General features: G+C 42.9%; 1 protein-coding gene across 2 annotated transcripts in view; it reads left to right on the top strand.

Moving 5' to 3' along the window:
- The first annotated feature begins 4307 nt into the window (after positions 1-4307).
- Positions 4308-20605, top strand: part of Casq2 (calsequestrin 2) — a 63836-nt gene continuing 47538 nt past the window's right edge. The window contains exon 1 of one of the 2 annotated variants that reach the window (XM_021265740.2): positions 4308-4724. In XM_021265740.2, the coding sequence (XP_021121399.2) occupies positions 4491-4724 (234 nt within the window). In that variant the 5' untranslated portion in view covers positions 4308-4490. The remainder of the gene's footprint in view (positions 4725-20605) is intronic. The other variant, XM_004853793.3, reaches the window with a different exon arrangement.

Raw genomic sequence — 20605 nt, 5'->3', positions numbered from 1 at the left:
ATGAGTTGGCTGAGTGTGTCTGGAGTTGTTTCTGCATCTTCTAATCTATTCCATTTCTAATCTATTCCTTCTAATCTATTCCATCCTAAAGTCTGTTTCTTTGCCAGTACCATGCTGTTTTTTATCACAGTAGCTTTGTAGTATAGTTTCAAGTTGGGGATTGTGATACCCCCTGCCATGTCTCTGTTGCCAAGAATTGCTTTTGCTATTCTAGGTCTCTTCCAGTTCCAAATGAATTTTTGGATTGTTTTCTCTAGTTCTGTGAAATGAATTGTTGGAATTTCAATCGGCATAGCATTAAATCTATATACCAATTTTGTAAATATGGTCATTTTCACTATATTGGTTCTTCCTACCCAGGAAGATGTCTTTCCATTTTCTTATATCCTCTTCAATCTCTTTTTTTTCAGAATGCTGTAATTTTATATACCAGTTTTGTAAGTATGATCATTTTCACTATATTGGCTCTTCCTACCCAGGAAGATGTCTTTCCATTTTCTTATATCCTCTTCAATCTCTTTTTTTCAGAATGCTTTAATTTTCAGTGTAGAGGTCTTTTGCTTCCTTTGTTAGACTGATTCCTAGATATTTCATTTTTTGGATGCTATTGTAAAAGGAATTTTTTTCCCTAATTTCTCTCTCAGTGGGTCTGTTATTTGTGTACAAGAAGGCTATTGTGTTTTGAGTGTTGACCTTGTATCTGGCTACTCTACTGAATCTGTCAATTAAGTCTAGAAGTCTTTTGGCAGAGTTTTTTTTGGCTTCTATGTAAAGTATCATATCATCAGCAAATAATGACATTTTAACTTCTTCCTTTCCTATCTTTATTCCTTTTATTTCTTTCTCTTTTCTAATTGCTGTGGCTAATGTTTCCAGAACTATATTGAACAGGAGTGGTGATAGTGGGCATCCTTGTTCCTGAATTTAGCATGAAAGTTTTGAGTTTTTGACCATTTAGTATGATGTTGGCTGTTGGTTTTTCATAGATAGCCTTAATCAGGTTGAGATAAAGACCTTCTGTTCCAATTTTCTGTAGGGTTTTAATCATGAATGGGTGTTGGATTTTGTCAAATGCCTTTTCTGCACCTATTGAGATGACCATATGGTTTTTGTCCTTGGCTCTGTTAATATAGTGTGTTATCTTTATTGATTTACATATGTTGAACCATCCTTGCATCCCTGGGATAAATCCAACTTGGTCAGGGTGTATGATCTTCTTGATGACCCTCTGTATTCTGTTTGCCAATATGTTGTTGAGGATTTTTGCATCTATGTTCATTAGGGAGATTGGCCTGTAGTTCTCTTTTGGGGTTGGGTCTTTCCCTGGTTTTGGAATCAAAGTAACACTTGCTTCCAGGAATGAATTTGGAAGTCTTGCTTTCCTTTCAATTTCATTGAAGAGTTTAAAGAGTAATGTCATTGAAGAGTTTAAAGAGTAATGGTGATAGTTCTCTAAATGTCCTGTAGAATTCAGCAGTGAAGCCATCAGGGCCTGGGCTTTTCTTCATTGGTAAATTTTTAGTTATGTTTTCAATTTCACTCATTGTAATTGGGGTGTTTAGAATTTTTATACCTTCTTCATTTAACTTTGACAATTCATATGTATCTAGGAATCTGTCCATTTCTTCTGTGTTTTCCATTTTATTAGAGTACAGGTTCTTTTCTTTCTTTCTTTTTCTTTTTTTTTTTTTTTTTTTTTTTTGGTACCAGGGATCGAATTCAGGTCCTTGCACTTGCACAGCAGGTGGTAAAACCACTGAGCTAAATCCCTGGCTAGAGTACGGGTTCTTGAAGTAGGTATTGATGATCCTCTGGATTTCTGCTGGATCTGTTGTGACTTCACCTGTTTTGTTCTTAATTGCATGGATTTGAGCTTTTTCTTTCCTTTTTTTAGATACAGTTGGCTAAAGATTTATCGATTTTATTTATTCTTTTGAGAAACCAACTCTTTGATTCATTGATTTTTTTTTTTGTATCATTGTCTTAGTCTCCATTGCACTGATTTCTGCTCTGATCTTTATAATTTCCTCTCTGTACGAGCTCTGGGTTTGTCATGCTCTTCTTTTTCTAAGAGCTTGAGATTCAGCATTAGGTTGTTCATTTGAGCTCTCTCTGTTTTCCTAATATGGGAATTCACTGATATGAATTTCCCTCATAGAACTGCTTCCATTGTGTCCCATAGATTCCTGTGTGTTGTACTGGCATTATCATTTACTTGTAGATACTGTCTAATTTCTTTTCTAATTTCCTTTGTGACCCATTGGTTGTTCAGGAGAATGTTATTCAATTTCACGTAACCCTTTTTTATTATGAAAAGTTTAGTTACGGGGTATTTGAGAGCTTCAGAACACATTATAGGTATTTCATTATTTCTTATGGGAAAAATAGTCTTGATTTACAACCTACTTGAGTTACAACCAGTCCTTGTGAATGAATTGAGTTCATAAGTCAAGGGTCCACTGCATTAAGAAAAGTGGAGCAAATTCTAAATAAAGGTAACCCAATGAGACTGAGCTAATTGGGAACAGTTTTGGGAAGCTGACATCAAAAAGATAAGACATACGTTGTTTCACTTAGAAGTCTTTTTCCCCCCTAAATTTTCTAAGATCTCTTTCAGAGATCTCATATACTTGCCTGTGACCTGGAAAGCAAAGCATGGCTTGGGCTCCACTTTTAGGAAGTGTAGAGATGACTACTGGAAAGAACCAGATACTGCTGGGTGATCAGTGGGGGGCGTCTGAGGCCCTGGCTTTCCTGACAGGCAAGTCACCAGCCCAACTCAGCATCAGGCTTTGGCAGAAGGCCTCACCCCACTCCAAGAGGCCACTGGGATGCACTTTTCCTTCCAGCTTCTTTAAAGGCACCAGTGACTGGTTTTCTAAGCATGGGGAGACTAAAGCTTGACCAGAATCATAAAGAAGATAGATTCCTCTACAGAGTGGGGAGAAATGACTGGACTCTTGTTTGACCAGAGGAGATTATCAAGGAGCCACATAGGAAATGGGATGTCTGCCGGGAATTGCCTGAGTGGCAGCCAAACAACCAGGGGCCCAGGCTTTGAGGGGAGCTGAGTCCTCTTGCTGACTGTTAGGAGCTGAGTAATCTCAGGTCAGCTGCTGCCCTCTCTGAACCCCACTTAGCTCATCTGTGCAGTGAGTACAAATTGCTCCTGCCCCAGCTGTCCAGGTTGTAGGACAGAGTGGACAGAAAAAGTTTCACAAACAATTCCCATTAGAAATTGACAAGGAATTACAGTTATAGCAGCTCCAGTTAGAGTGAAGTATAATAGCTAAAGTTTTGAGTCCCTCCTTGGTGCCATGCTTTTCTAGCTGTGTGTTCCAAACCTATAATCATGTCCATTTTACATAGGTGGGGCTGAGAATCCCAGAAGTGAGTAATCCTCCAAAATCCATCAGCCACAGACTTTGGCAGAGTCTGGATTTGAATTCTGAGAACCTCTATAGTATCAGCCTGTCTCTACTGAAGAAGAAAGGGGCCAAATTGTACATTAAAATTTAGTCTAAAAAAGAAAAACAATGTCAGGGTTGAGAATTGCAAATCTGAGAGGGCTTCCAGGAGAGACTGTTAAAACTTTGTTTTATTTAGTTTTACAGTAACAGTGGAGCATTGCTCAGCTGTGGGCAGAGGTAGTAAGAAAGGAACTCAGACCCAGGTAGGCTGGAACCTTGCAGCCTGCTGTGTGCAGGGCTGGTGGGAACGGGCATCCTACGTCCCTTGTCCAAGGGCTGGCAGGGCCACATGGGCGCAGTACCACAGCACTGCCAAAGCTGGGTTTCCAAGAAGAGCTGGAAAGGCAGGTACGGGGCATGCTTGCTCCTCCAGCTCCACTTGGTTCCCATGTTGCAGTGACAGTAACAGCCAGGGAAGGAAAGGCTACAATATTTCCCTGGGGAATGTGGGAATGCAATAATGTCTGGGTGGCATTTTGAATAAACCTCTCTTCTCTTCTTGGAGCCATTGTTCCTTATTTCTGTCTCCTCTCATTTTTAACTCCTCCCTCTTGAGTTTCTTTCTCTATTTTGACTTTTCAAGCCTCCTTAGTTCACATGTGCAGTCTCTTCTTTCTCCTCCTGCCTGCTGCCTCCCCACTGCCCTGACACACTGTATCAGCGAATCCCTTAACAGTGCCATATCTAACTTTTTTATTCATTGCATGATTTATTTTTAGCCCAAAACAACTGCATCCTAAAAATGGAGCTCCTAATGAGCCAGAGGCTGGGCAGAGAGCTATGTAAGGTATCTGGGGCTGGGCCTCCAGCCTCCCAGCCTGGCTCGTACTCTATACGCAGGTCTGCATGAACCTCCATTGTGTCCTGAGCCCAAGATTACACAGTTTGCAGGACCCAAGGTGGTGAGGACAAATCTGCCTCTCTCTCCTTACTTGGCTCAACGAACCAACTAAGAGCTTTCCATCCTCTCTCCTGTGAATGCCATTTTAAGGAATAAGAAAAAAAAAAACCTATTCCCAAATGAAGAGAACTCATCTGCTTGTTTTGGGGGTCTATTTGCTCTCCTCTTGCAGGGCAGAAGAGGGGCTGAATTTCCCCACATATGATGGGAAAGACCGAGTGGTGAGTCTTTCAGAGAAGAACTTCAAGCAGATCTTGAAGAAATATGACTTGCTCTGCCTCTACTACCATGAGCCAGTGTCTTCAGACAAAGTCGCCCAAAAGCAGTTCCAGCTGAAAGAGATTGTGCTGGAGGTGAGTGAGCACCTGCCTAACCCAGTGTAAGGCTGGGTGCCTTTGGCCAGGGGTTGGGATTCCGAAACAAGGGCACAGGGGATGCATACTGAAGTGTGCTGCACTTCCGTCTCACGGTAAATTGAAGCTATTCTTGTTGCAAAGCCAGGACCAAGGAGGCAAGGGGTCACACTCCCGAGATGGAGGGGACTGGACATTGAGCACAGCAATGGGTCTGCTGTAAAGCCTTTCACATCACGCTTGGTTCTTCAAGAGCTCTTCGCCTCCCTGGTGTTTTCCTGAGAGTTTTCAAACTGGTGTTAAAACTACTGGTTGAAGCACAACTCAGTTATGAGTGGGTTTTTTCAGTGTGCCAATCCCCCACTCCTTGCTCCCCCTATCTGGTCTCCCCTTGATCCTGGAGAAATATGTCTTTTGACCTTGCCTGTCTTTCTGGGTCAGAAGAAGAGCATCCCTAAATGGTTTTTATCTCCCGTGATTTGTGTTCTTAGCAGCATTAGAGTGTAGATGTTTGATCTTCTGAGCTGCATATTCATTAAGAGGGATTTTTATTCCCTCAGAAAGTTCTTGGTGAGAGCTTAGGGCAGACACTGAAATCACTTCTTATTTTATCTGCATTGCATGGCCTGTTGGTCACCTGGCACAGAGGCCGTTTCTAATCCTTGGTGAGTGCTGCAGAAATGATCCCAGCAGCTCCTCCTAGACAGCTGGGACCACTTATACTTCAGGAGCTCCTCGGCTGCCAAGTGTCCTAGATGGCACTGGGGCTCTGCCTTGGCCCCCAGGCCTGGCCTGGGTACAAACCTGTGGAAGGGGATGTTTGAGAATTGTGTGGTTTATTGTCAGCACAGTCACAGAACTCAAGTTAACCAAATAGCTTGGCCTACAGAAGTACTGTAGAAAACGCTTGTGGATTTAAACTTGAAAAAAAAAAAAAGACTGTAATAAAATCTGGCAAATCCATCATGAATACATCAAAATAACTTTGATAATTTAAAAAGCACTTCAGAAAGTACCTCCTGATCCTAAGAGAGCTCTGATGTTTTAAAAATATCACCACTACCTTTCTATCTTCCCTTAGGCTCTATCTTCCCCAGGGGCTGAATGTAGTAGCTCAGTTCCCTCCTAGGGGTGCAAAGAGAAAGCAGGAATGCTCGTCAGGTCTTCATGCTATAGAAATGGGAAGCTCGCAGGGTGGAAAAGAACAGGACATACAGCAGGGCTGCTGCTGGGTCTGTGAAATCAGCATTTACATTATCATCTCCATCTGCCATATTCAATTACAAAGAGACTATGAAAAAGTTAATTGAAGGCACAAGGACTCTGCTGTGCATGCTCATCATGGTCCAGTTAGCCCAGAACTCAAAAAGAATGCCTATGTGTGGCCAGGATAAGCAATGACAGCCATTTCTGATTCCCTGTTACATTAAAGTGTGTGTGTGTGTGTGTGCGCACACACACACACGTGCATGTGTGTAAGTATACACTACTTTAAGTTATACCTCCCCAGCGACTGAGTTCTGGGTTCTTATGAAAAATCATGAGAAGGGATCTGCCAGGCTCTCTATTCTTCCAGATACTTTCGGTCCAACAGTGTCCCTTCTTGCATGGGAGCTAGTCCAGCAGAAACTCCTGAAGGGAAGTTGGGCACAGGAACTGGCCTGATGGATCTCAAGTTCCCCAAACAAGAGTGGGCATAATTAAGTCAAAAGGAACATAGAACTTGCCAGAATCTCTGGATTTAAGTTTTGGCTTTGCCTCTGCAAGACACATGATCCAGGACAGGTTACTTAATTTCTTGGAGTCTATTTTCTTATCTATAAATATAAGGAAATGATAATTATCATACAGGCTTGTGGGTGAGTTAATAACAATGAACATGAATGTAATGTTTGCTGTGTGTGGGGTTGGTTCAGAGTACTTTGTATGTGTTAATTCATTTAATCCTTACAGTAAGTCTATAAAGTGAATAGAGTTACTATTCTCATTTTATGGAGGCACAAAGAGGCAAAGTTCCCCAAACTCACAGAATTAGAGCAGGTGAAGGCACTCTCAGCCCCTATGTGATACTTCCTGGAGTCAGTGTGAGGATCTATAGGTATCTTGTTGAGGATTCTTTTAGGCATTTTCCTTAAACAGAGATTTTTAGCTCAGATCTGGGCCTCATGATGCCAGCTGGGCAGGATTAGAGCCCAGAAACACAGCCTAGAGTCCCTGCTCATGTGGACGTGCACAGCAGGGAGGGTCCTGGGCACCCTCCTGAGGTGGGAAAGGACACCACCTTTGTTGAGGTACCTGTGGGATGCAGGCTCTGCTCCTCAGAATCCAGGACAAAACTAGCTTCAGTAATCCCAGTGGTGAAGAGAGAGGGCTGATAGGAGCCTTTATGTTTTCTTCAATCCCAAACTTGTACTAAGAAGGAAATGTTTCCAGTTTCAAGGCTGTAGCTTTCCAGTGGATGGAAAGAGAAGAGGAACAGCTCTCAGTTGCCAAGTCAGTGTGGGCTCCACCATTGCACATGGCCGCCAAAGGGAGTCCAGAGGCTCTGCCTCCTGGTGGCATGGGAGGGTAAACTTCCATGGTTTTTGTTGTAACTCAGTGTGACCTAGTACACACAGGCACACACACACACACACTCATGCAAAACAAAACAACAGAAACACATGCTTCTTTGGGATGTTACTTAACATAACTTGGGGAATACTTGGATTTTTAAAAAATTCTTTTCAATTTTTAGTCTATTTTGTTCCATTCTGTTCCACTTAAAAACAGTATCCCAACTTATTGCATTGGTTTTGTTCTGCTGTCCCCAGGCTGAAACACCTGTGGAACATTGGGTTTAAAACGTAGCGATTAGAGGTTCATGACTCACCACATAGAGGCCATCTCATTCTGATAAAATCCAGAGGCACTTTTGCCAGACATGTACATTTTGGGTGCTCTCCTAAGAATGGCAAGGAAAAGACTCAGAAACAATCCCAGATGGTGAGGGGGTCACTGCCTGATGAGGGGTCTTCAAAATGCTGCTCAGTTACCTGTATATCTGCTGCTTACTCTATTTTGGTGCCTGGGGTGGCAGCCGTGGATACAGGGCAAATGAGACTCAGCAGGTCATCCCTATTATAGAAGAGAACATACAAACAAAAGCTGTGGTGTACAGGTCACTGTAACCACAGAGCAACTGGCAGTCATCTGCCCTTATCAGTGAGAATACAGCCCTCGACCCTCATTAGATGCCCCAGATTTCAGATAGTACCTAGCCCTGTATGGACTGTTTTGTCCATGGGTTTCTATATACTTATGATACTGTTAAATTGATACATTAGGCACACTAAGACAGAAACAATACTAGCTAAAAATAAAATGAACAATTATAGTAATGCATGGTAATGAAAGTTATGTGAATGTGGTCTCTCAAAATATTGTGTTGTACGGAACTTACTCTTTTTCTTTTTTCCTTATTAAGCCAAGAACTTTCATCTTATCACTCAAAGAAGTTCTTTTTAGCTGCACTTCGGCATATCTAAATTGGTAACATCTCTACTCTTACACTTTGGGTCCATTATAAATAAATTAAGGGTCTCTTGAGTGCAAGCACAGTGGTTTCAATACTACAACAGTGGGTCTTCTAACTAAGCAACTAATGGGCAGGTAATATATACAGCACAAACACACTGAACAAAGGGATGATTCTTGCATCCTTAGTAGGACGGAACAGAATGGCACAAGATTTTACCATGTTACTCAGAATAGCACACAATTTAAAACATGAATTTTCTTATTTCTGGACTTTTTAATGTAATGATTTTGGACCTCAGTTGAGGTCCCTGGGTAACTGAGACCAGAGATAACTGGAATTCTAGAATAAGAAAACATGCTTAAGAGGGAACTACCATACAAAGTTTTCTGGCAGTGAAGAGGAAAGAGGGCAGAGCACGACAGGGAAGAAGAGATGGTTCATGAAATGAGTAGGAATTTACCAGGCAAAATAGCAAGGAGAGGGCAGGGAATAGAGACAGTGAAGATTCTGATAGCTCTTAAATATCTTTCCGTTGGCTAGCTGTCTCCTAAAATTTGTCCACAAGGACCTTGCTTGTTTAGGATAAGGTTTTTAGGCTAAGCTTGTTTAGGATAAGCCCTACTTAAGTTCCTCTGGGAGAGACAACACTTGAGGATGTTCCCAACCATCTACACCTCCCATGACTGAATCTGAATTTTATTTTTAAGAATAAAGGTTGACAGGAGGAGAAGCACAAAGAGAATATAAGGTCATTAAAAAGTTAATGGGAAAAGAACCTATAAATTGTCACCAGAAAGCACCAAACTCAAATCCTGCTTTCTAATCTGATGAGGATCTAGTTTCTGAGGGCCCCAGTACATGGTTTATAGTTCTATATAAATGTTTACATGCTTGTTTAATGAGTAAATGAGGGATTAGAGCTCAAAAGAACCTTGGAAATCATCTACATTGTTCTAAACAACTCATTTCATAGATGTGACCTTGATTTAAATAGCTGATAGGCCTAATTCTTGGTTGGGCCCTGTTCATTAACAAAATGAAAGAGTAAGTTCAGTCTCACCACAATGGCCAGCTCCTGTTACCATTAAAGACTGAGACACGCACAGGAAATGGGCAGCAAATTTGGTTCCTCTTGCACCTACGTTTTCTGCTTCTTTCTCCTTGAAACTGTTGTGCAAGGTGATGTTCCTATCATGTTCTGTAAATATTGCCAGAGAGTCCCTGAACATGGCCAGTCTCCACTCAGAATGAAATGCTTGGGAGATGCTGTGTTATGACCTGGGCTTCCAAATCAGATAGACTCACATTCAATTCCCAAGACATAGCCTCTGCGTTCGGATCCTTATCTGTAGTTATGAAGAATCAGTGAAGTCATGTGGCAAGAGCATAGATTCTGCTACACAGAAAATACTTACCAAATGCTTGCTCCTTTCAGTCAGGATTAAACCCAACCCAGCCTAACTCTGTCAGTGGGAATGTGGTGCCATCTTGCCTACTGTCAGCCAGCTAAGCCACAAAGAGGAGAAATGGCTTGGCTCTGCTCACAGAGTCTTGATATTCCCCTCAGCCAGTGTTCCCTCTGATCTCCAAGGATCTGCTGAGCCCCTGATGTATGCCTTCAACAACCATGTCAACACCTTTTGTTAAATTAGGCCCCTTCCATGTTCTCAGTCACAGTTGTGTCCTTCCCTTTGAGAGGTACTTTCAGTTCTTTCATTTCCCTTCCAAATTCTACTAACTTACTATTTCTGCCCACGGAGGCAAGTGTATGATTTCTCTCTTCTGATTTGTCAGCCTCTGAGAACAACCTGAATTCAAAGCAAACTTGATAATGGGGAAGCAATATAACAACAACCTCAAAATCTGAATGAAGGAAGGATGACCGAGAAACTTCTTGTGAAACAAAAGTACCATTGAGTGAATGTGCTAGTTATGAGAAAATGTCAGTGGAGTCCCAGCTGGTCATGCATGAGCAATATGGCAACCATAGGATAAATTCCCAAGCAGTCCAGAAACGGCATTGCCATCTGCCAAACACCTAAGCCAGGATGCAGAATCGTTTACTTCTCTCTCTTCCTCTTCTACCTTCACACAGATCTTATTCCTCACCCCAAAGCCCATGTCCTTCCTATGTACCAATCCACTGCTGGGAAAGAAGGAATGAAAAGGACAGATGCTTTTTCTTCATGAGTTTCCTACTTACAGAGAGACAAATTTATGACCACTTACACCTTCTCCAGAAGAGAAGGAGATAAAAGACATCTGTGAACCTGAGAGCTCAATTTTAGGGTCTCTAAGTACTTTCCATTTCATATTCACACATTTCGAATTTAAAGCTGATGTTACTAACGGAGTGTGTGTGTTTGGGGTGAGAGTGGGAGATAGGGAGCCACTAGATAAACCAACATATAAAACATTTATTGGACCGACGGAAGTTATGGAGATTTTTCTCAAGCAAGTTAGTGTTTTAGAACATGAAAATAAATATTGTGAATTCTTGAATGAATTCAACAAATATTCATCACCCTCAGCAGATACACAATAATCTTAGCATGATTAAATCAATGAATGAGTGAATACGTGAATGGCAAAGGAGCAATGCTTTGCACGTTGTGAACAGTCCAAACTGGTTCGTTTGTTTAAAGTGAACTAGGTCCCTTGGACTGGCAGGCAGCCTGGGTCTTGGCACAGATAATGCCATGAACTTGGTAGCTGAACACCAGGTTAACCAGCTGCTCCGCCTCTACTCATCAGGCTGCATCCAGCTAGAGTCCGAGGTCTAAACTCTCCGTGGGAATACCTGATTTCTCTGCTTCAGAAGGTCTCATTTTAGCTCACACTGAGAAGCTGTGGGGATATTCTGCTGCTATCAATGCAGCACCTGCCTAGAATCTTGAGGCCAAGATTTCTTGGAGTAAATGGCAGGGCCACTAACTTAAAGAGTTGTTCGAAATGTTCTATTCATAGCACAAAGAGTTACCGTTGTGACTAACTTCCTAGTGCTGGGACACAGGTAACTTTCCAATATTTTAGATAGTCATTCTAGAATGCACAAATTGTCTGTTAGGCCCTGTGGAGTAGAGAGGGTGGTTCCATCATCCATAGTGGAAGCCAGAGTGAGAATACAGTGCAATGTAGGCCTCTGGCTTCTGCAGCTATTAGGTTGGGCTCTTGATGACACTGCTCTCTGTCTGCCAGGCCTCAGCAGCTGACCTTCCGTCTTCGAGTTGGGTTCAGCCCCTAATTCATGTGTCTATCAGTGAGAAGTCATCGTTAACCTGGAGTGACTTCAGCCTCTTCAGACTTTGCAATGTACCCAGCATCATTAGCAGAACTTTCCTGTGTACTTTAAGAGAATGGTCATCCTTCCATGTCTAGGCTCAAATGAAGTAGCCATGCTCAGGCAAAGCAGACAACTGGAAATCTGAGCAGCTGAGTTCTCTTCAGTTTATTCACTGTTTAATCCAAGGAAAGCCATAGAGATTCATCACCTTTACCCTCATCTACAAAATCAATCATCTAGTTTCCATGTTAACGAAGAAAGAAAATTCAATGAAAGCAAGTCAATAAGAATTTTATATAAAGTTATAAGAAATTATACAAGAATCAAAGTGTTACTTACTATTTTTGTATGTCACTCACTGTTGAGGAAATCCAGCTGAGCAGAATGCTTAACTGAGTGCTTGAAATATATCTGGTGCTTATCAAATGTAAACTCCTTTCGCTTGGATTCAAATTTGTTCTTAGCCAATTGTACCTGTTCTCGACTTTGGGTGTATACTGCAATAACCTATTGATGCATAGGTTGTACCCCTCAGATACTGCTTTAACTAGTCATTGGGTAAGGTGTGATGTTCAGATACTACAGCTTTTGAAAGCTTGCTGGATGATTCTAATGTGTAACCAAGTTTGAGAACATTGATGCTCAATATGTAGACCACAGACCAATGGCAATGGCATTGCCTAAGAGCGTGGTAGAAATGAAGGCTCTTAGACCCAATCCCAGAATCATAATTTACATTGGGGTTTATGCATAGACACATTAAAGTTTGCAAAGACTGTGTAGATCTATTGGGTTGGAAAATGTACCAGATAACTGAATCATGTTGCATCATGTTGACCTTTGGGCTTTTGTTTCTCCTGAATAATACTGGGTCAGTCAGTGTGCCCCTGATTTGGAAAACTCCGAAGTTGTTAAGTTGAGTCTGAGGGTGCAGAGAACCCTGTGTATTCTGAGTCTTAGCCAGGCCTCTGAAGGATCTTCCACTGAGGCTTCACTCACACAGCCACAATTCATACTTTGGACCTCCTTGGAAGGGCATGATCTGGGCACTTGAGCAGTCTTGCCCTCTCTGAATGCTTTCCTATTGAGTTACCTGTGTTTCTAAGATCAAACCAGAAGATCTTCTAAGTCTCCTTAGGCCAGGTCCAGGATTTACCCAGGGAAAGGGATGACACACATCTGTTTGGTTACTGGGTCACATGTCCATTCTCCAAAAGAGATGGCAAACTCAAGAACCTTGGAAGTATGTGGGTTTAGGGCACTAAGATGTTGTGATGTTTAAGGGGATATTATGGGGAAAGCTTCTTAGAGAGAATGGGTAAGTGCTCTATAATGTAAAGCTAAGTGTTGTGGATGCCAAAACAAGTATATTCAACCTTTCATTTATGCATCAAATATTCATCTTACTTACAAAGATGCAGATGACAAGGCCCCTGATATCCAAGATGTTCCTCTGTTGTTGATAACCTGACACTTTCTTTAGGTCAATGCATAAAAGTCATCTTATCAAAGTAGCTTTCTCCCTGATTACCTATATAAGTCGTACTCCCCAAGACTTCTTTTTCCTCCTCCATTTTCCTCAGTAGTACTTGGGTGACATATTGTACATTTTCTGACATGCCTTCAAAATGTAAAATCTGCAAAGGCAAGGACTTTGTTCTATTTACTCCTGTCCCCCAGCACCTGGAGCAAGGTCTGACTGACCAGTGGGTATTCAACAGTATTTGTTGAATGAATGTTGAATGAGCAGAGGGGAAGGAGAAGAGATAGCACCTATGAATTTATCACAAACTAAGCTCAGTACAGCTGCTTTACACATGCTATTTTTTAATTCTTACAACATACTCTCATGTTACAGAGAAATTATCCTGAGAGTTAAGTAAAAAAATGGTCCCAGGGCTGGGGATTTAGCTGAGTGGTTCCGCCATCTGCTTTGCAAGTGCAAGGTACCAAGTTCAATCCCCGGTACCAAGAAATAAAAAAATGGCCCCAATTCACAAAGCTATAAAAATAGCAGAGCATGAAGGAGTATTTGAACCTCTAGCTTTTTTAAAAAAATTAATTTTATTGGTACATTTTAGGTATACAATATAATGACATTCATCATGGGAAATTTGCACCTTTACATAATCCATCTTGGTTCTTATTTTTTCCCCATTCCCCTGCCCTCCCTTCAACCCCTCCATATCTCCCTATCTACAAAGATTTTGTCTTCATTTTTTCTTTTTCTCATATCAATTCCATTCCCTTCTTTTCTTTCCCCTACACTTCCCACTTCCCCTTTCCCTTTGGAACCCATAATTCTTGTTGTAAATAGCATATTCTTTCTACTACACCAAGGAACAGTGGAAAGAGAGAACATAGTGTTTGCAAGAAGTGCCAACTTATAAAAGAACAAGTGTCATTATTTTTACCCACACTTAGCAATTCTAAATTATACAACTGAACCAACTATGCGTGGAGCCTAAATGACTAGTATGATTAAATAGATTATTGCTTAGTCTTTACTTGGAATTTAATAAATGATGGATGGATGGACAGACAGACAGATGGATGGTTAGAGAGTAAGAGAAAGAAAAAGCAAGAAATTATAAATGCATTGCCTATACTGGAAACATATTTTCCTTGACCATTTTTTAAATTAAGTTAAATTTAAAAATTTTAAGTATTGAGTAGAATAGTAAACAGATTGAATTTCCCATGTCCAGAGAACTGTGTGTCATACTCACTTAATCCCACTGAAATATGAACATGGTAGTCAAGCTTTTTGTTGCTGGGACAAAATAGCTGAGAAAATCAATTTAAAAGAAGGAAAGATTTATTTTAGCCTACAGCTTCCGTGGGTTCAGTTTCTGGTCACTTGGTCCAGTTACCTTAGGCCTGTGGTGAGGCAGAACATTGTGGTGAGGAATGCGTTGTAGCACAAAGCTGCCCACATCATGGTGATCTAGAAACAAAGGGAGGACGGGGCTGGGTCCTTATATTCCCTTCAAGGGCAGGACCCCAGTGACCTCACTTTCTTCCACAAGGCCTCACCTCCTACTGCTTCCATCACTTCTCAATAGTGGCCTAGGCTGGTGAGCAGGGCTTTGGGCTACACTTCAGATCCAAACAATAACAATGACTATAACAATGGGTAAAACTGATTTTTTAAAACCATGAAACTCAGCCTACCCCCATTTATATCTATCCATCATCTATCTATCTATCTATCTATCTATCTATCTATCTATCTATCCATTTATCTATCTGTCATTTCCAGGCTCTATAAGGCCAAGCCTGCATTCTAAACCTACTTAGCACTGGCAAACATCCCAGTAATTGCTTTTCCAAACCCCAAGGCAAAATGAAATGTCTGGAGTCAAGTAACTCCACAGATGGATGGATGTGGGAATACTGGGCAGAGAATAGTAGCACACACAGGATTTGAGTTATTTTTTTCCAGTAATTCACTGCCCAAAGATGGCTCTCTCCAAACTCACACCTGCTCCACTCTGAAAAATCAGATGAGGTCAGGCTTATTTTGATTTGATTTTGAGAAGGAATCATCATATGGAGCCCAAGCTGTCCCAGGAGATGCTCACTCATAAACTGCAGTGCTGGTGAAGCCCCAGTGCCCTGGGACTATTGGACAAGGGTTTGCTGGGTGCTTCTCAGTAATACAACTGATGTGTGGAGGGAGTCGGATAAAGAACAAGGAATGCTAGATGTGTAGTTTGAGTTGATTGTAGTTGAATTCTTCCTTCCATTTATAGAATTAACCCTAAATAAAGGTTTTACAAAATGGAAAATACACTGTTGATTCAAATTTTTAGACTAGAGTTCTTCTCACTACTCTCATCTCTAAAAGCCCTCAATAATGTTCAAGCTCAAAGAGGATACCTAGTGGTTGTATTCCTGGGGTAGAAGACCTCCTCCCAAAGTTATAAATTTCAAGATACCATGGAAGCCACCATTGTGAAAATATAACAAGAAATACTGTAAAACAGAAAGAAGCTGGTTCCTTACCAATACAGCGTTCTGGGAGACTGAGGCAGAGAGATCGCAGGTTCAAGCCTGGCTTGGGCAACCTGGTGACTTACTGAGGCCCTGTCTCAAAATAAAAGAGAGCTGGAGCTGGAGCTCAGCGTGAAAGCCCTGGGTTCAACTCCCAGTGGTATTCAAAAAAGGAAGAAGTAAAATTTGTTTCAGAATCACAAGGTTTTTCTCTAAAAACAGCAGCCGTGCTCTCATAGTTTGCACTTTACAGGTTGGCGTGGAATATTTTTGTGTGGTTGTCAGCTTAGACTCAGGGCACATCTAAAATGATGGTTCCATCTAGAAAGCCAGGACCTTAAAGAACTGAGCATGTTTAAAGAAGCCTCTAAGGCTTCCCTAGTTTATACACTGGATGCAGTGAAGCAGAATTATCTACATAAGCTGTTTCTGTTTGGACAGCCATGCAGGAAGGTGGCCAGCATGCCATCTTGCCACGCGGTGGTCTGGGCAGGCCAGAGCTGCTTCGGAGTGCCCACAGTGCCTGGTTCCAGGAGTTCCCTCCTGCTGCCCGGTGCCCCAGGCCAAGCAGGCCTCTCCTCCCCATCTGCTGTGCCTGGCTGGCCGAGAGAGCCAACAGGTCCACCTTCACACGCTCACCTGCCCTGCCTCACACCACTGCCCATTTGTTACCCTGAGCACAAGTCCCTAGTTTTTCTATGAAGGAAAACTGGGCTGGACTCAGGAAAAAGGATAACCAGCAACACACAGTCTGTCAGCGCAAGGAGCCCAGGCTTCAGAGTTAGACCCTGCTGGGTTTGAGTCCTTGTGCAGGCTGTGAGGCCATAGGCAGGCCATTTAACTTCCTAAGGCTCAGTGCTTTGTTGTAAAATATGAACCACAATGAGCCTTCCTCTTAGGACATCGTATGAAGACAAAGAGACAAGTGACATGTGTGAAGTGACCTGGACATATTTGGTGCCAGAGAAGGGGTGCACCTGAGCTTATTATGCTATAAAAGCACCTGTGACCTCCTACTTTCTGTGCAAGTTAGTTATCCATGGCATTTGTTGTCATTAGTTGATACTATGAAAATAAATTCTAGTAGACATTTCATAAAGTTCAGTGAAGTGGGAACAGGCTCCTCATCTGCTTTTTGAAGTGAACTACAGGCGAAGGAAGTTAGAGATCTCTTCATGCAGTCATTGTTTCACATTCAAGGGGCCTCTCCATGGGCTGAAGCACTCTTGGCCACCCTTTTAATAGATGCAGAGGCCACCCTGTGATTATTATTTTAAAAAGCAATAAAGTCTCTGGCTCCAGAAAGGCTCTGGATGCTCTGGAACTTGTTTCCAGGGAGCTCTGCAGAGGGGCTCCTGGAGCTTGCCTGGGTTTGGGCTGCCAGACCCATTTTCACACGCCCTTAGGCACAGAACTCTGCTCAGAAAAATTAGAAAAGGGCATGGCTTAGCCCCATGTCAGTTGAATCTATTTTTTATCCTTGTTTTTCAGTTTAATTGTTTGCCCTGCTGGGAAAAGTACGCGGGGCCTTGCCTGTGTGTATCAAGTACTCTATCACTAAGCTACACCCCCTGCCCGAAATTTGATGGGGTTTTTTGTTTGTTTGTTTTCTATGGTGCTAGAGATCAACTCCAGTTTTTTAAAAAGTCCCATGCAATGATCTTGTTAGTATAAAATGAAAAAACAAAATAAAAACACTGGCCCCCAAGGACAGCCTCACTCTGTCAGTTTGAACATCACAACATGCTACACAATAAAAGACTGTGGTTGCATGTTAGTCTACATAGGTTCTCAGTTTAAAGGCCTGGGCCCAGCTGGATCACATCGCCTAGGCCTGGTCAGAAATGCAAATTCTGTCATCCCCTCCCAGACCCGCTGAGTGAGAAACTCTCAGGTGGACCCTGTTGTCACCACCCTTGCCCACAGAAAATGCTGATGCATATTCATGTTGGAGATCTACAGACTTAGCATAGTGGGGATTTCTCTGCAGTGAACTTGTAGGGAATAAACATTCACCAAGCACTTCCATACATGTGACTCTTGTAAGACTATTCTCTCTGTCTCTCTCTCTCTCTCTCTCTCTCTCTCTCTCTCTCTCTGTTAGAAAACTGAAGATCAGTGAACTGAGACCCAATCAGTCTCACAGCTGATAAGTAGCAGAGCCAGGATTTGGGCCCAATGGACCCCTGAGACCCTTGGTCAAGAGTAGAATGTAATGTGTGAGAGCTTGAGTGTCAAGGCTGGAATCTCAGCAAGGTGCCTTTAGTGATGTGTAGCTTTGGACAACTTGGTTAACCTTTGTGTGCCTCCTCCATTCTTCATCTGCAAACATCCACTTAGGGAAAATGTGAAAATTCAGTAACTCTTATAGGGTAGTCAGAGCGGTACTTAACATAGCAGTACTAACACCCAGTAAACGTTATTTTATGAATTCTCTGCTGGGGTGGGGCTGCAGAGCACAGCATCGGCGCTTAGGTCTCTTCCCTGGCATTGACCAGAGTAGTAGACTCAAAAATGACAACAAAATCAGCCAATGGTCTCCCTTTCCTCTAAGTCTCTCTCAAGGGCTACTCATTCCAGCCCCAAGAAGCTCCCATATTTATTTGATTCTCATAAAATAGCTATTCTCCTCCCATACCCAGCCTCCTCCATGGACACGTCATGTGTCCACTGCCCAGCTATACATAGCTCAGGCCCAATGTGAAGGCAGCCAGAAGTGACAGGAGATTACCGGAGATAAACGTCAGCTCTCTGGTTTCAGGCAAGGACCCACAGTTGTTGAATAGTTTGACATGTTGCCAGATGGTATCAGCGACAGTGGGTAAAAACAGCCGTTTGGCTCTTGGCTTACACAAAGAGGCCAGGATTACACCCAGGGTATTTTTAATGACTGGCTGAGGGACATTCGCTTTGGGCAGAGATCTGTGACATTTCTTCCCAGGGTCCTCAGTTCTTGATTTTTTGCCCCAGATTCTTGCTGATATTAACCCCTACTATTTCCCTTTAAGAAGTGACCCTTTTCTTTTTTCTTTACTCCTCCACTCATCTACCACTTTCCCTTTAACTAGGAAGAAAATTCAAATTTCTCCTCCAAAAGTAGTTCTTGGAAGTGCTACAAATGCAGCTTGCTTTCTTTCTTTTTCCCTGCATCAGAGTGGATAAATCCCTGGAGAGGACTGGACTTGAAATACATACAGGAGCGTACTGGATGTGCTGTCCTCTGAAGTGCAGAGGACAGGAGCATCTCATCTCATCTCTCTCTCTCTCTCTCTCTCTCTCTCTCTCTCTCTCTGTCTCTCTCCTGCATGGCATTTACTCTCCTTTCATAGGCAAACTTCTTGGACAGTGATCCACACCTGCTCAGCTCATCCCTACCACCCCCTTAACTGTTCAGCTTCCAGAGCTGTGGCTTCTGTCCCAGGTTTTCTCTATGAGGTCAACTGTGACTTACCAGTAGTCCTGAAAGGAGAGACCTCTTGGGGTCTCTCCCAACCTTGACTTCCTGCAGCATTTGCTCTGACCACCCATTCCTTCATGACTTTGCAGGCCTGGCTCAGTGTTACTTTCCCTCCTCCTGCACCCCCAACAGCTCCTCTCTGCCTCTCAAAAGGCTCATCTTTAACGTTTGCCTCCGAGACAGCCAGCCCTGACACGGTGGCTTTCTCATACATCGACCTCCTGAAGATGTCACTCACTCTTGTGCCACCACAGCTCCATTTGGGACCTCTACCCTGAGCCTAAGCTGCTACTCCATCTCTAGGCTGGACTCAAGAGACGTGAACTCTGCATCTGAGTCTGCTGAGAAGCTGACCTCCAGTTCTGACAGGCTCTCTTGATGTCACTGTCCTGTACTCCATTCTGTGCTGGAAAGCATAGACTCATCTTGCTTTCACCTTCCCGCCTCACTCCAGAGCCAAAAAAGAGCTACGAGTCCTGACTGGTTCCCAATCAGACCACCTCCTACACAAGCAACTTCTCACAGTGTTGCCTTCATCTGAGACCAGAGTCAACTTCCATGCAGACCATGGCATTGGCCTCCCCGCTGGCTTTCCTTCCCTCCCACTCTCCTTTCTCTCTGTCTGGTCTGTCCCCTCAAATCTACCCTCTCTGAATACTAGTTTGTGTTCGTATTTTTCTTCTACTCAAACAACTCCCCAATCAGAACTTCCAGTCCTAGTATTCAAAGCATTTCTCACCAGTATGACATAAACACAGGACTTCTTTCTGTGCCCCCCTAGATAGACCCATTCTATTCAGCCAGCCTATTCTCCTACACCCCACACACTTCCACCTCCAAACCTTTGTCCATTTCTACTTCCTGGGATGCCCTCACCACCCATCTCTGCCCATGCACCCACTCTTTCTAGATCTTGCCAGCCCTGGCCTCCTCTCTTCTAAGCAGCTTCCTCATTCACTCACTCACTCACTCACTCATGACATTAATTCTTTTGAGATCTATTCTGCTCAGGTTCTACACTAGATGCTAGAGAGAGCATGGGGAGAAAGACCGACTTGGAGATAGAGCTTCCAGTCTGTCACATATTTGGCTAATAGACCTCATCATGGAAGTTAGTAGGACTTGCAAACTGAGAAAGGGCTGCAGAGGAAAAGCACAGGGCACCATGATCAAGAGTAGAAAGAGCACCCAATTGAGAATAGGAGTGTGGGGGGGCCTTAGGGGGAGTTGATGTTTCAGTGTGAATGTCAAGGACGGTAGGAATTGAGGATGAATGTGGAGAAGTCTCCTAGGTAGATCCAAGGAATATGCGGGAGCAGAGCATGTTATTGTGTCTTTGTGTGAATTTAGAGCAAGATGCCCTCTGTGGGCATTGGAGCACAGCTGAGTGGGATGATTCTGTGTAAAGACCCGAGGCAGGAAAGAGCTAGAGGTTTTGAGGAGCTGAAGAAGAATGCATTAAGTAGGATGCACCAAGGCCCTGAATAAGGCTAGAGCAGCCAGCTGGCCAAACCATGCACAGCCTTGTTGGCCAGGCCAGGGATTTCAGATTCATTCTGAGTGCACAGAAATTAAATCTGCAGTACTTGTCACAGCCTACTGGGCTCTGTGTGATTTGAGCTCCA

The sequence above is a fragment of the Heterocephalus glaber genome, unplaced genomic scaffold (assembly GCF_053883595.1).
Source record: "Heterocephalus glaber isolate CG9 unplaced genomic scaffold, H.glaber_assembly_v1.0 deba00001442, whole genome shotgun sequence".
NCBI lineage: Eukaryota > Metazoa > Chordata > Mammalia > Rodentia > Bathyergidae > Heterocephalus > Heterocephalus glaber.
Note: the sequence above shows the minus strand (reverse complement) of the source record. Positions and strands in the feature narration are given on the sequence as shown.